This window comes from Engraulis encrasicolus, chromosome 8, assembly GCF_034702125.1.
Source record: "Engraulis encrasicolus isolate BLACKSEA-1 chromosome 8, IST_EnEncr_1.0, whole genome shotgun sequence".
Lineage (NCBI taxonomy): Eukaryota > Metazoa > Chordata > Actinopteri > Clupeiformes > Engraulidae > Engraulis > Engraulis encrasicolus.
This window is the reverse complement of record NC_085864.1, coordinates 36,211,021-36,225,088: the sequence shown is the minus strand read 5'-3', so window position 1 is coordinate 36,225,088 and position 14,068 is coordinate 36,211,021. Positions and strand designations below refer to the sequence as shown.

Genomic DNA, 14,068 nt, shown 5'->3' with positions numbered 1-14,068 from the left:
CCCAACTTGACACTCCTTAAAGATGAAGGGAGCCAGTGTGTGGCTGCGTCTCTCACTGTCTGTGCCTTGTGCGTTTTTCTCTCTATCTCTCTCTATCTCCGTCTCTCTGTAACTCTCTCCCTCTCTCTATCTCTCTCTCTCTCTCTCTCTCTCTCTCTTTCTCTCTCTCTCTCTCTCTCTCTCTCTCTCTCTCTCTCTCTCTCCCTCTCTCTATCTGTCTCTCTCTGTCTCTCTCTCTCTCTCTCTCTCTCCCTCTCTCCTGCTCTTCTCCACTGGGGGCAGTATAGTGCAGTTGTCTAAGGTTTTGTCACATTGGCCCAGGTTGGGAATTCTTTCAGGTCGAACATTGCCACGCCCCACGTGTTCAGGGCAAGTTGCACGCACAAGACACCCAAAATGTTCAGCGCAAAGCCAGCCTTTGCCTGTGGGGAAAAAATGGAAAAAGAAAAAAACGACAGCGACATGAGAAAAATCTGTTTAAACACAAAATATCTGTGTTTGTTTTCCAACTTCTATTGGAATTAATCCAGCAATGTAGCCTTCTCATAAACCTTTTAGTGTCTTTTGGTGTAATATTTGGGGTCTATGTCATATTTTGATTATAGGCAGTCAAGGTGATGAGATGAAACAAGTGAGGAAAAAAAGCAGAGATATGCAAGGTAAGGTTTGGAAGATGACGATATATGAGATTCGACCCAGGTAGCCATACTCATGAACGGCCATCCGGGTACTTTGCTCTTAAATTTGCGTTACGCCCCTTTATGGGTGAAAACAAACCGAATGTCTCATTGACTTACATGCTACATCGGGTAGCCTAAATGAACACATTCTATGCTTCAGCCACGGCTGTTTGGCTATATTATTTGAACAGCCGGCAACACAGCACATTTTCAGCATGTTGCGCGTGAACAACGCTAGTCTACAGGTCCGTATCTTTCGTTTAATAAACCCCAACATCACCAATTGACTTGCATAGGTTGTTTTCCCCCACAAATGGGTGTAACGCACATGGAAAACGTCACGCCGTTCATGAGTATGGGCACTTGCCCGCGGCGCTTATGCTGGTGCCATAACCTGGGAACCTGCTATACACTGAAGAGAAAGGTGATTTGGGCCCCCAACACATTGTCCTCTGTTGGCCCCAGTAAAGCCTAACCAATGGCCAGACAATAATATATCACAAGTAGGGGGTAGCCAAGACCTAATGAGTAGGCAGGTGGTCTTAAGATCAGAGCGTTGCAGGTTCAAATCCCACCCAATGGAAGGGTAACAGCCCAAACTGTGTGTCAGGCAATTATAAACGGGAAAAAAAGAAAACTGTTGGGTGCTTCTTTAATCACTACCCATACTTACCATGTCAATGACTTTGAGGTTCCCGTAGGAGAAGGCGATGGCATTGGGTGGGGTGGCAACGGGCAGCATGAAGGCCAGAGATGCACAGATGGTGCTGGGCAGCATCACGTACAGCGGGTGCAGCTGAATGGCAGAGGCCTACGCAGGGACACAGAGCAGCATGGCATCATCATGGCCGTAACTACCATTGAGGACACAGAGGTCATGTCCTCAGTATTTTTTTCAGAAATGTAAAATGTATCTACATTTTTTTATGATGAAAATCGATATATGATCAACAATGATGAATTCAGTCGGTTTACACCACCCCCACTTATCCTCAAGGCAGTGATTAATGAAAATAAGAGTTTGACAGAAGAGCTTGACGCATTCTGAACGTACACTGCAGTACAGCACGCAGTACTTGACCCCGGGATTTGAAAATGTCTCTTTACGGCCCTGGGCATCATACTGTATGTGGCGTGTGTCAGTGTGGTTGCATACAGTACATACAAACACACAATGGGCTTCCTTTAGAGTATTCTATGCATGGGTTTCCCGTTTGTAAACACTCCTGGCAGCGCACTCCTCAACCTCTGAGGGGCTGTTCTCATATATGCGGCTGTTCAACCAGTGGTGTAGTCTACTTTTTTGAAGTGGGTATACTATATATTCGCACATTTTTTGAAGTGGGTATACTGTATATATTTATGCTATTCTAAATAATGGACCAATCAATTTTAAGTGGGTATACTGAAGTGGGTATACTCCGTATACCTGCGTTCTACGTAGACTACACCACTGTGTTCAACGTACATCAATGCAATGCACTTCCCTGTGTTGAATGCTTCTTGTCGGTGCACATGCATGGGCGTGACCTAAGAAACTAAAGGGGAATGTCTCTTTCCGTCTTTCTACACGTGTAGGCTATATCGATTAACCAAGCTAACTGGCGATTGTAACATCAAAGGCTGCCCTTACCTAACTGTGGACATGTGTTTACTTCACACATTGCATAGCCCTAACGTCATTTTGATTGTTGTAAAAAAAAATGTACATAATCCTTTGAACCTAGGCACAAAGTCCACCCAGGGCTGTTGGAGCTACTCAAAAATTGATTGCTTCCTGACAAAGTGGGTGGAGTTCCCAATTTCGCCAAGGCTCCAAAACGATATTTGTATTTCTCCTGGCCAAACTAGGGTTACGTCACTCGGAGGGCGTGGCCTGGCTAACTTACAGAGTGCATCCCAATATGTGACCTTGCCTCCTCCACTTGCCTCCTCCACTTGCTTCTCGTCATGATGACATCACTGACAACAGCATTATATTTCAATATCTTGCAAAAGCTCAATTGTAAAGTCTTTTTCTCATTTGCAATTGGGATGGTGAATGAAAAACAGTCCCTCAAAAGTTGTTGTGGCGAGGCTGACACCTGGGAAACTTTATAGTTTTCTCCACGGAGGAGGGGCCAGGAGGCGGGACGAGGAGACAAGCACAAGTGGAGGAGGCAAGGACACATATTGGGATGCACCCACACAGTACGCCTCTCATGAGAGTAGGCCTACGCTGCTCCTCCTGGAGGCCAGGATGGGCAGGATAATGCCGCGACCGATGGCGTTGAAGAGCCACAACACTGCTGACTCCTGCCTGGAAAGCACTGGTCAGGGGCATTGAATGAGGAAAATGATTCAACCTGAAGCGTTCGGCCAGGAATCTCGACCAACCGCCCTCGCCTCTGGAAACGCTCCCGGCGCGTTTGCCTCATTCGCCGCCTGCTCTCCCACACAAAGTCAATTACTTCCGCATCTTTCCACGCGTTCAACGCCTGCGGTGTGACCGCGCGGTAAGTTTGGTGGTGGCCCACATGGCGTGAACAACACATAGCCTACATGCAGTGGCGGAGCTGTAGGAGGGACGAGCAGGGCATTTGCCCCTGGGCCCAGTGCCTTTCGGTATTGTTTGTGGGGGCCCTATTATGACTTTGGCAGGCCGTATGGAGGGCCCTATTAGTGTATTGCCCTGGGGCCCTGTGTACAATTGTTCCGCCTCTGCCTACATGTAAAACAACTTGTGTAAACAACATGTGAATGTGAAATGGCATAACCCTCAACGTGAAAGTGGTCCCTAACATGGAGTTGTATTATACGCATCTCATGAGAGTAGGGCTATGTTGTAAGTGTTTTGAGTGCGCAGCGCACATCCAAGTAAGCAAGTGCCAGACTAAACGGAAAAGAAAAAAGGTCTGCACAATGTTGCTGTTCCCAGTTTACGTATTGTACACAATGTTTTTAGGTGACGAAGACTAGACTGGTTGAAACGTTGAGTGGAATTAACTGAGAGCAGCAACAGCGTGTGTGGACCTTCCTTCTTTTAGTAGTTTAGTAGTTTGTAGTTAGTAGTTTTTAGATGCGTCCTACAGTAGCTTTTCTATGAGAGGGTATGTCCGTCCGTCGGTCGGTCTGAAACGTATTCCTCAAATTGTCATTCCCTCCTGTGTCCACAAGGCGGCAGAGTGCATAGACGGACACATCTTTGTCCGCCTGTCGGACTTGTTAGGTAGGCCTAGGCTGCTTACCATGGAGCCCAGGATGGGCAGGAAGAGGGTAGTGGTGGCCGTGTTGCTGGAGCACTCTGTGAAGGTGGCGATGAGCAGGCAGATGAGCAGGGCGATGGCAAAGTCCGGGATAGTCTTCAGGGGCTCCAGACTCTGGCCCAGCCACAGGGACAACCCAGATTTCTATATTGGAGAGGACGATGAAATAATAAAAAATAAAAATAATGATTTACAATATACTGTATGGTCTGTTATCATACTCAGTTGTTATTCGTTTTAAAATATAAAAAAATACAAATAAAAACACAATATACTATAGGGTTTTAACTAGAGTAAAATAATAATTATTATTAATTGAATTAATTATAACAAATGATTTTTTTGAAATATAAGGAATACAATTAAAAAATGTATTTATCCTCAAGGCAGTGATTAATAAAAACAACCTGAAGAGTTTGACTGAAGTATTTGAAGCACTCTAAATGTACAGTATACAGTACAGCATGCAGTATTTGACCTCCGTATTTGAACATGTCTGGTTACGGCCCTGTCTGCCCTTATCTATTTTGGAGAAGGCAAGACAAGACTGATACTGTGTAAGCAGCAATATATATTTTTCTATGGGATCACAGAGTTCTGCTTGTCTATTGTTTTGGTGTGGACTTACTGTACAGTATCTGCTTGTGTTTGACAATATAACGATTTACGGTGTAAATAATTTACCTCAAGCATAAAACAGCCATAAATGGTAGACAGGTAGACAACACTGAATCTTTCTTTAAAAACGTGCTGTGTAGACACACATACTGTAGGCCTATTTAACTGCAATCCATTTTTAAATGTTTCAATCATCAGAAGCTGAAAAATCAGCTAATTGAGACCACATAATGGAAAAATACATGGCAATTTTTGTGCATTTTGACAGTAAGCTTAAACATACACACAATACCTTAACTATTTGCTTTACAACAAATGACGGAAAAAAATGTATCACTGTATGTGTCATTGATTTATAACTTTGACTTTTCAAAGGCCAAGAGAAAGACATTATAAACAGACAGACAGACAGACAGACAGACAGACAGACAGACAGACAGACAGACAGACAGACAGACAGACAGACAGACAGACAGTGAAAGGAAGTAGAGAGAGGCAAATCAGTCTGAGAAACAAAGAGACAGCTTGAAGGAGAACGGTGAGCTGTGCAGTAGGCCTACAGTACAAGTACCTCACTCCCATGAGCCAGAGCGAAGCCGCCTCCTAGCAACAGTAGAATGTTCCAGGGCATCTTCTCGTGGACCACCTCCCAGTTCAGCAGAGGCGGTGGAGCCTTCTCTGTCTCCCCTGCAACATAAATCAGTGTAATGTGTCACCATTAACGCATGTGGTGAAAGGGCCCCTCTACGGGACAGATTACTACACAGTCCTACTGGGCCCAGACCCAGGGGCCCAAGAGTCAAGGGGGCCCTGAGCATCTGGCCAGACCAGACTGGCCTCTGTATTTGCACTATCATATTGTGTTAACATCACACTTGTATTTTCAGGTTTTCTTGGGGGACAACCCCACAACCTCCAAACAATTTAGACTCTCACACCTGACCTAAAACCCTGAATCGTTCTGTATTTTTTTTTTTTTTTTCGTTCATCACACTTGTATTTTCAGGTGTTCTTGAGGGACAACCCCAACAACCCTCCCAACAATTTAGACTCTCACACCTGACCTAAAACCCTGAATCGTTCTGTAAACTAGCAACACCCAAGGAGGGGGGGGGGGGGGGGGGGGCTTTCTTGTTGTCTGGCCCAGGGGCCCATGGGAATAATAATCCACCCCTGACCCTGCTACACTCTGTTCCTCCGTTTCGTTCCGGGCACTCAATAACTCATCCCATCAGTCATGTACTGCATTCCAACCAGGCGTTTTACAGAGGTTCCTGCTCTAGTTTGTTTCAAGTGGCCCTTTTTTCTGTCCAGGGTGCACTTCAAAATGATTTTTATCAGTCAAGTACGTAGGTCTCTGTTGTCTAATGTTACATGGGTGTTAGTGCACCAATGTTAATACAGTACATTTGATGGGATTACAAAAATGATAATCCACTCGAGTACATACAATTGATGGCTATCATATCTGATTTTTCCAGATTAACCCATTAAGACGTGGCCCCTGTTATAAACTGGCTGTTACCTGAATAGCAAGGACCAAGTCGTAAGTTGTGTAGTGCTACAGTTATAAAATCTGCCCAACAACTCTTACTATGTTCCACTGGAATGGCGTGCGTTATGGTACCAGTTCCTGATGTACTGCATGTATAACAACAATGTCAGCAGCAATGAAAACGCTTGTGAATAGGCCTATCTTCCTGCCCTGTTTTCCTCAACCCTGTCATGCCTGTATTGTAAATGAACTCTGGGGTGATAACAGTGAAACAAACATTTATAATGAACATTGTGACAATGCCTAGGCCTTAAACCAGTCAGGCCAGCCAGGTCATTATAATATACATATATACTGTTGTAATAATGTAGCTAAGTCTTTTCAGCTGACAGCTCCATTTTCCACATATGGAAAGGTGTGCCCTATAAAGCTCCATTAACACAAAAATATCTTTAAAAGAGGACAACATGTATCCATCCAGTCCCCAGAATCATGCACCTGAACGTTGCTGCTTCTAGGAAACTGCCGGCTTGCGACAAACAAATGAAATGAGTGCTGAGAAATTCTCCCATGTAACTCAAGATGGGTTAAGTGGTGTCCTCCAAAATGAATCCTGATGACACACCTCCAGGTCAAAGCTATTTTTCAAATGTAAGCAATCCTAACAGGTTGCCTGTGTTTGGTAAACACCGCATCTGACACCATGATAAAGTGAATTGAATATGAGAACACAAGAGAATTTGAAAAGTTCCTTAGGTCTTTTTTCATTCATTCATTCCTTCAAGCACAGATGGGGTTGAGGGAAGCCGATAGGGGGACAAAGAGGTCAGCTGGCCAGGGCCCGGGGAGAGAGGAGGCCCAGAATTGGGTCCTCATTACTTTGTATGTATTGTTTCGCCTTGAGGGCCTTTCAGGTGGTTTTGTACAGCGTCCAGCCAGCCAAAGCTGTTATTGTCCCTGGAGGGGAGGGTTGTTGAAATTCAGTAAACGACATACACAAGGACACTTTCAGTGGACATTGTGTCTGTATAGTATTGTTTATTCAAGGGGAACTTGATCCTACCTGTCATATCAGCTGACCTGCCCCGGCACAGCCATCGCGGTATCTTTGAGGGAATGGCAAAGAAGAGCGTCGCCATGAAAATGGCTACAGTGCCATCAGACACGTACCTTAAATGCACAAACACACACACAGGAGGCTCAGAGTGAGTTCCGGAACAATAATGCAAGATTCTAAAATTCCACGTTAATGTATATTCAAGGAGTCCAAAATTCTTTAGAACTGAGCAAGACTGGCAGGGAGAGGAGAGGAGAGGAGAGGAGAGGAGAGGAGAGGAGAGGAGAGGAGAGGAGAGGAGTGGAGAGGAGTGGAGAGGAGAGGAGAGGAGAGGAGAGGAGAGGAGAGGAGAGGAGAGGAGAGGAGGAGAAAAGAGGAGAAGAGAGGAGTAGGAAAGTGGGGGAGAGGAGTAGGAAAATGAGGAGATGAGGGAGGTAAGCAGAGATGAATAAAGAAAGCAAAGGACAGCACTCTTCAGATTGTTCTGTGCATATCTATTTGTATTTATTTATTGTTGGAGGTAAGCAGAGAAAAGGAGAGGAAGAAGAGAAAAAAGGAATCCATCCACTCACTCCTTTTCCTTGTTGAAGAGCACGGTGGCCCAGCCAGGCATGAAGCCGGGCTCCCTGGTGAACCAGAGCAGCACCAGCAGCACAAACACCGTCAGCACACTGCCCTCGGCGAAGGTCATGCTGCCTAGCTTCTTATACTCGTCCTTCATCACTTGGTAGGCCGCCTTGTCACCCTCCGACTTGGTGCCACAGCCGAACGTCTTCTTGAAGCTGTGGAGGAGAACAACAAGAACAACAGGCGTTAAAACTTTGCCTGTTTGTTTGTTTGTCTGTCTGTCTGTCTGTCTGTCTGTCTGTCTGTTTGTCAGCAGGATAACCCAAAAACTCATGAACAGATTTGGATGAAACATGGTGGAGTTGTTGGAAATGACCCAAGATGCAAGTGATTAAACTCTGGTGGTGATCCGGATCACGAACCTGAACCAGGACCTTTTTAAAGATTCTTCACCATTGCTAACAGAGTCCTGACGCCTCGAGTGACCGACAATTGAATTGCAGGACAGGGCGAAACCTTCCAGTTTCTAACTCCACAAAAAGAAGTCAGAAAGACTTAAAATACAAAAATAGAGGCAATACAGTCAAATGTTCTATCTAACAGCTTCCTTGGCGGGGGTCTGGACTCATTTCTAGTAATTATTATCATTCAGATGTTACAACTGGTGATGTCTGCTTGTTCCTGAGAGAGAGCTGGATTAGACATGTCTGTAATTGCAACTGTCTGACATTCTGCTATACACTTCAACGTTCAGTTCTTGTCGATGAAAGAGGCAGCTTATACTTGTCTCTTGTGACAGGACAAACAAAACAAGTTGTGTGGCCTCGGTGCAATTCGACACATACTTGAAACCCAGGTACATGAACTGCAGCCAGAGCCAGGAGATGATGAGCATCAGCACCATGTTGGGGAAGCAGAAACCGAACCAGCTGGCAAAGTTAATGATACCACCATTCCCTGGATACAGTCTGAAGGAGAGACAGGCAGAGAGAGAGAGCGAGAGAGAGAGAGAGAGAGAGAGAGAGAGAGAGAGCGAGAGAGAGAGAGAGAGAACAACAACAATTTTAGTATCATTAAGGAGGAGGTATGGTGTATGTATGGCGACATATACTGTATACCAGAGTTGTCCAAGTAGAAGTAGAAGTGCTCTTGCAGGTGTAATTACAACACTAGTGGTATGATATTATTACTAAGGTGAATATTGCTGTTTGTGTGTCTTGTCAAAAGTTTACCGCACACTTGTTTGACTTTATGCTCTTTTATTTAGAGCGAACAACGCGTTTCGTGCGGTAAACTTTTTCCTTTTGAAGTATTGCATATTTCTGCGTTTACCAGCACCTAGAAGCTGTGAATGGATCTTTGAACTTTTACTTCCACATCTACTTTATACAAGTCTGCTGTAAACTGTTCACCACGTCCAACTCCATGGTCTGGCACCCCACTACCTTACAGACCTCCCTCACCCCTATGACCCCTCAAGATCCCTGCGGTCCTCTTCCAAGGGCCAGCAGATCGTCCCTCGTACCAGGCTCAAGGCCACCAGTGACAGAGCCTTCCATGTTGCTGCTCCCATTCTTTGGAACAATCTGCCCGACCACATCCAGAATGCCCCTTCACTGGCCATCTAAGCAACACCTTAAGACACATCTCTTCCTGGAGGCTTATGGCTGCTAGTTCCACAAGCACTTTCACTTACATGCATTCACACACACGCGCACACACTGACACACACACTCACACTTTCCAACACAACACTCTGTGAAACGTCCTTGGGTGTTTTGAAAGGCGCTATATAAAACGAAAGTATTATTATTATTATTATTAACTCCTCACTCACGCGTCCATCTGGCCCTTAAGGATGAGGTTGGGCGTGGTGCCGGTCAGGGTGGCCGTGCCCCCGATGCTGGCCGAGTAGCACACACACAGACTCATGCCCTTCGACAGCTCCTTGTAGACCCGCTCACGCCGCAGACGCCTCTCCTCCATGGCCAGCGCTAGCCCGGCCTCCGCCGCGTTCTCTGAGGATACAGGGAGAGGGAGAGGAAGAGAGAAGGAGAGAAAGAGGAAGAGAGAGATGTAGAGGAACAGAGAGAGAGAGAGAGAGAGAGAGAGAGAGAGAGAGAGAGAGAGAGAGAGAGAGAGAGAGAGAGAGAGAGAGATAAAGGAGGAAAGAGAGAGGGGGTGATGAGTGGAGGCAGAAGTTGCCAGGCCCCCAGGCAGTGTGGAGAGAGAGAGAGAGAGAGAGAGAGAGAGAGAGAGAGAGAGAGAGAGAGAGAGAGAGAGAGAGAGAGAGAGAGAGAGAGAGAGAGAGAGAGAGAGCAGGGATAACATGTTCAAGTTCAAGTTTATTGCCATGTCGACCAAGTCGGTAGGAATTTTTCGTGGCATATCCCCAACATCAAATACATACAATTGACAAGACACACAACAGCAAGACGCATGCAATATAAACATGGGAAAACATAACAATAACAGAAAGGGCCCAGCAGTCATTGGACAGCAGTTAAATTACAGATTACCCTGAGTGTTAAAGTGCATTAAAGGTGAAGTGCATAGGGAGTTGAGTTGTAGAGGTTATAGCAGGTTAAGATGTCTGATAGTCTGTGGGTATGTGCTGTTCCTAAATCTGGATGTGGATGTTGTAAAGCGTCTGTATCTTTTACCTGTGCCAAATTAACCCAACACATCAAGCCTTCATTATTTTTATTGAGGCAGATAATTGATGAGACGGCAACATAATGTCTTAATTACATGCCTCCCAATAGCTATTACACAAAACCACAACCAGACATGCACATACATGTGCATTGAGGACATCATCTCATCACTACTGCGTATGTGTGTACGACGTCAGTGTACCTGTAGGTACATATAATGTGTGTGTGTGTGTGTGTGTGTGTGTGTGTGTGTGTGTGTGTGTGTGTGTGTGTGTGTGTGTGTGTGTGTGTGTGTGTGTGTGTGTGTGTGTGTGTGTGTGTGTGTGTGTGTGTGTGTGTGTGTGTGTGTGTGTGTGTGTGTGTGTGTGTGTGTGTGTGTGTGTGTGTGTGTGTGTGTGAGAGAGAGAGAGAGTGAGTGCCTGCCTATACTATACTATACTGCTATACTATACTACAGAGGCCTGGAGGTAAGTTTGGTGACCCTCATTAGCACTAGAGATGTCTAGATATTGACTTTTTTGCCGATATCCGATATGCCGATATTGTCCAACTCTCAGTTTTCGAATCCGATATTGGCCGATACCGATGCCGATATATGTGGGTTATTTTTCCTCATAACAAATTCTAGGTAACATTACAAATCTGCTGTTGTGGAACAAAATGTGCTTAATTTTATTGTAATGCCCCACTAGATGCATTCTCGAATGCAACAAAGCTTTCCAAATATTAACATTGTCTGTGCAAAATAGAAAAATAATTAAGGAGAAAAGTATACAGTAATTCAATCATTATTATATCGGTTTTGATAGGTCAAAAATCCGATACCGATATTGACCGATATTACATTTTATGCTATTATCGGGCCGATAATATCTGTGGGCCGATATTATCGGACATCTCTAATTAGCACCATACCTTGTGGCCTATTGCCATGTTATTGCATACATTCGGTGTTAGGGATGTTAGTGGGATCAGGCATGTAACAGTACCGGAGTTGTTTGAAGTAGAAGTAGAAGTGCTCTTACAGTTGTAATTACAACACTAGTGCAGGTATGATATTACATGGATTCAACTTAGTAATAATATGATACCGTACTACTGGTGTTGTAATTACATCTGTAAATCTACTGTAAATCAACTTTATGCAAGTCTGGGGTAAATTTCTCGAAACTATAGTTGTTAACTATGTTGTTCGCAATGCATTCTCTCATTGGCAGCTCCTCGAGTCGCTAACTGGCTAGCAACTACGCTTTCGATAAAACGCATCCCTGCCCTGAACAGTATACCTTTGTCCTCCTTGGTGGTCTCCTCCATCTCGTAGGCCTGGTTTTCCTGGCCGCTACACAGCTCCTTCTCGTCGGCCTCGGCCTCCGTCTTCTCCAGCTGGTCCAGCACGGCGTGGGCGATGGGCAACATCATGGCGGTGGAGGCCGTGTTACTGATCCACATGGAGAGGAAGGCCGTGGTCACCATGAAGCCCATCATCAGTCTACAGGGTGGAGAATTTATTACATTGATATTACATTGCATTTGGCAGACGCTTTATAACCAAAGCGACTTTCAAAAGAGGACAGAATCATATCCAACATCACTAGCATCATAGTCAACATCACTAGCATTTATGGCGAGTGGTTTAGGAGAGGAGACCAGAGCAGAGCAGAGCAGAGCAGAGGAGAGGAGAGGAGAGCAGAGCAGAGCAGAGCAGAGGAGAGGAGAGGAGAGGAGAGGAGAGGAGAGGAGAGGAGAGGAGACGAGACGAGACGAGACGAGACGAGACGAGACGAGAGGAGAGGAGAGGAGAGGAGAGGAGAGGAGAGGAGATGAGACAAGATGAGACGAGACGAGATGAGACGAGAGGAGACGAAAGTGGTTACTGATCCACATGGACAGAAAGACAGTGGTCACCATGAAACCCATCATCAGTCTAGAGGGTGGAGGAGGAGAAGAACTTATGGTGAGTGGTGTAGGAGGAGGAGAGGAGAGGAGAGGAGAGGAGAGGAGAGGAGAGGAGAGGAGAGGAGAGGAGAGGAGAGGAGAGGAGAGCAGGGCAGAGGAGAGCAGAACAGGGGAGAATAGAAGAGAGGAGATGAGAGGAGAGGAGAGGAGAGGAGAGGAGAGGAGAGGAGAGGAGGGGAGACGAAAGGAGAGGAGAGGAGAGGAGACGAGACGAGAGGGAGAAGAGAGGAGACGAGACGAGATGAGACAAGACTAGACGAGTGGTTACTGATCCACGTCGTGGGCAGGAAGACAGTGGGCCATGAGCCCCATCATCAGTCTACAGGACAGGAGACGAGGAGAGTTTTGTAGTGAGTAGTGTAGGAGAGGTCAGGAGAGAGGACAGAAGAGGAGTGTAGGAGAGGTCAGGAGAGAGGAGGAGAGAAGCGGTGAGGTGAGGTGAGGAGAGGAGAGGAGACCAAAGAGGGGTTACTGATCCACGTCGTGGGCAAGAAGGCAGTGGTTGCCATGAACTCCATCATCAGTCTAGGACAGGAGAGGAGGAGAGATTTGCAGAGTAGTGTAGGAGAGGTCAGGAGAGAGGAAGGGAGAGGAGAAGAAAGGAGAGGAGAGGAAAGGAGATGAGAGGAGAGGAGAGGAGAGGAGAGAAGAGGCAGTGGATAGGAGAGAAGAGGAGAGGAGAGAGGGGTAGAGGAGGGGAGAGAAGAAGAGAGGAGAGAAGAGGCAGTGGACAAAATGACCCTCCATCTACAGTAGAGGAATGGAGTGGCGTGTTATGTCGAATAATGTAGGAGAGTGGGAGGGAAAGGAGAGGAGAGGAGAGGAGAGGAGAGGAGAGGAGAGGAGAGGAGAGGAGAGGAGAGGAGAGGAGAAAGGAACAGAACAAAAAGGTTGAACCAGAGGGAAAGGAAAAGGAAAATAAAGCAGTAGCAGAAGAACACACAAGGTACAGAAAGAGGGAGAGGAAGGAAAAAAAGACACAGAGAACAAACAAACAATAAAAGGCCCCATCTGAGGAAATGCAATCTCTCTCTCCGGAGATAAGATAGCGGCGACGTACAAAGCTGGTTTAACGCCGACCAGGAGAAGCACGCGGAGGGCAATGCGCTTGTGAAGGTTCCAGTGCTCCACAGCAATGGCCACCAGCAAACCCCCAATGAAAAGCATATTGGAGTCCTTGAGATACTGGATACATACCTGAGGATAACATAGGGAGATATGAAGATTTAGATTGATAGTTAGCCTTCCAGGAACATGTGTTTTTCAGTTTCCAAAAAGAAAACCCTCATAAGCCTACATGTGCTGGAGGTCATCTTGCACCTGTTCGTCTCCCTTGGAGCGTGAACGTGCGACCTCGTCAACTACAACGGTCCAGCAATGGGAGGCACAGTACGATACCGCTGGTCTAAAGGACCAGTCCTCCATCCCAACGGCATCGACACTGTATGATGTATGTATGATAACCAATTTACTGTATGATAACCAATTTACAGACATCACTTAAATGTTTTGTCACCACTTATTCACAACAAACTGATAACTGGAGTTTATGCTATGTTTTCAGTTACCTGAAACAGTAACTGAAAATGAATGCAGCTAGTGATTGCAAATATTCCAAGAGAACTTTACAGTGCTGTGTTGATTACCCGTATGTGGATATTCTAAAATATGGATATTTTTTTACCCATTTACATGTACAAATATTTAAAAAAATATCATTGTGACAAGTGTTTATCAGCCCCCTAAATGGGACATTTTTCAAAAAGTGGATTTTTCAAAGGAGATTTCTAAAA

The 14,068-nt window shown here is 45.6% G+C and overlaps 1 protein-coding gene across 1 annotated transcript in view; it reads right to left on the bottom strand.

The window, feature by feature from the left end:
* Positions 1-296: 296 nt before the first annotated feature.
* Positions 297-14,068, bottom strand: part of LOC134453664 (solute carrier family 13 member 2-like) — a 14,211-nt gene continuing 439 nt past the window's right edge. Inside the window, exons 2-11 of the mRNA XM_063204455.1 lie at positions 13,336-13,472; positions 11,606-11,808; positions 9,500-9,680; positions 8,508-8,630; positions 7,668-7,877; positions 7,102-7,208; positions 5,115-5,230; positions 3,908-4,069; positions 1,354-1,491; positions 297-422 (exon numbers count right to left, since the gene is read on the bottom strand). Coding sequence (XP_063060525.1) covers positions 297-422; positions 1,354-1,491; positions 3,908-4,069; positions 5,115-5,230; positions 7,102-7,208; positions 7,668-7,877; positions 8,508-8,630; positions 9,500-9,680; positions 11,606-11,808; positions 13,336-13,472 — 1,503 coding nt within the window. The remainder of the gene's footprint in view (positions 423-1,353; positions 1,492-3,907; positions 4,070-5,114; positions 5,231-7,101; positions 7,209-7,667; positions 7,878-8,507; positions 8,631-9,499; positions 9,681-11,605; positions 11,809-13,335; positions 13,473-14,068) is intronic.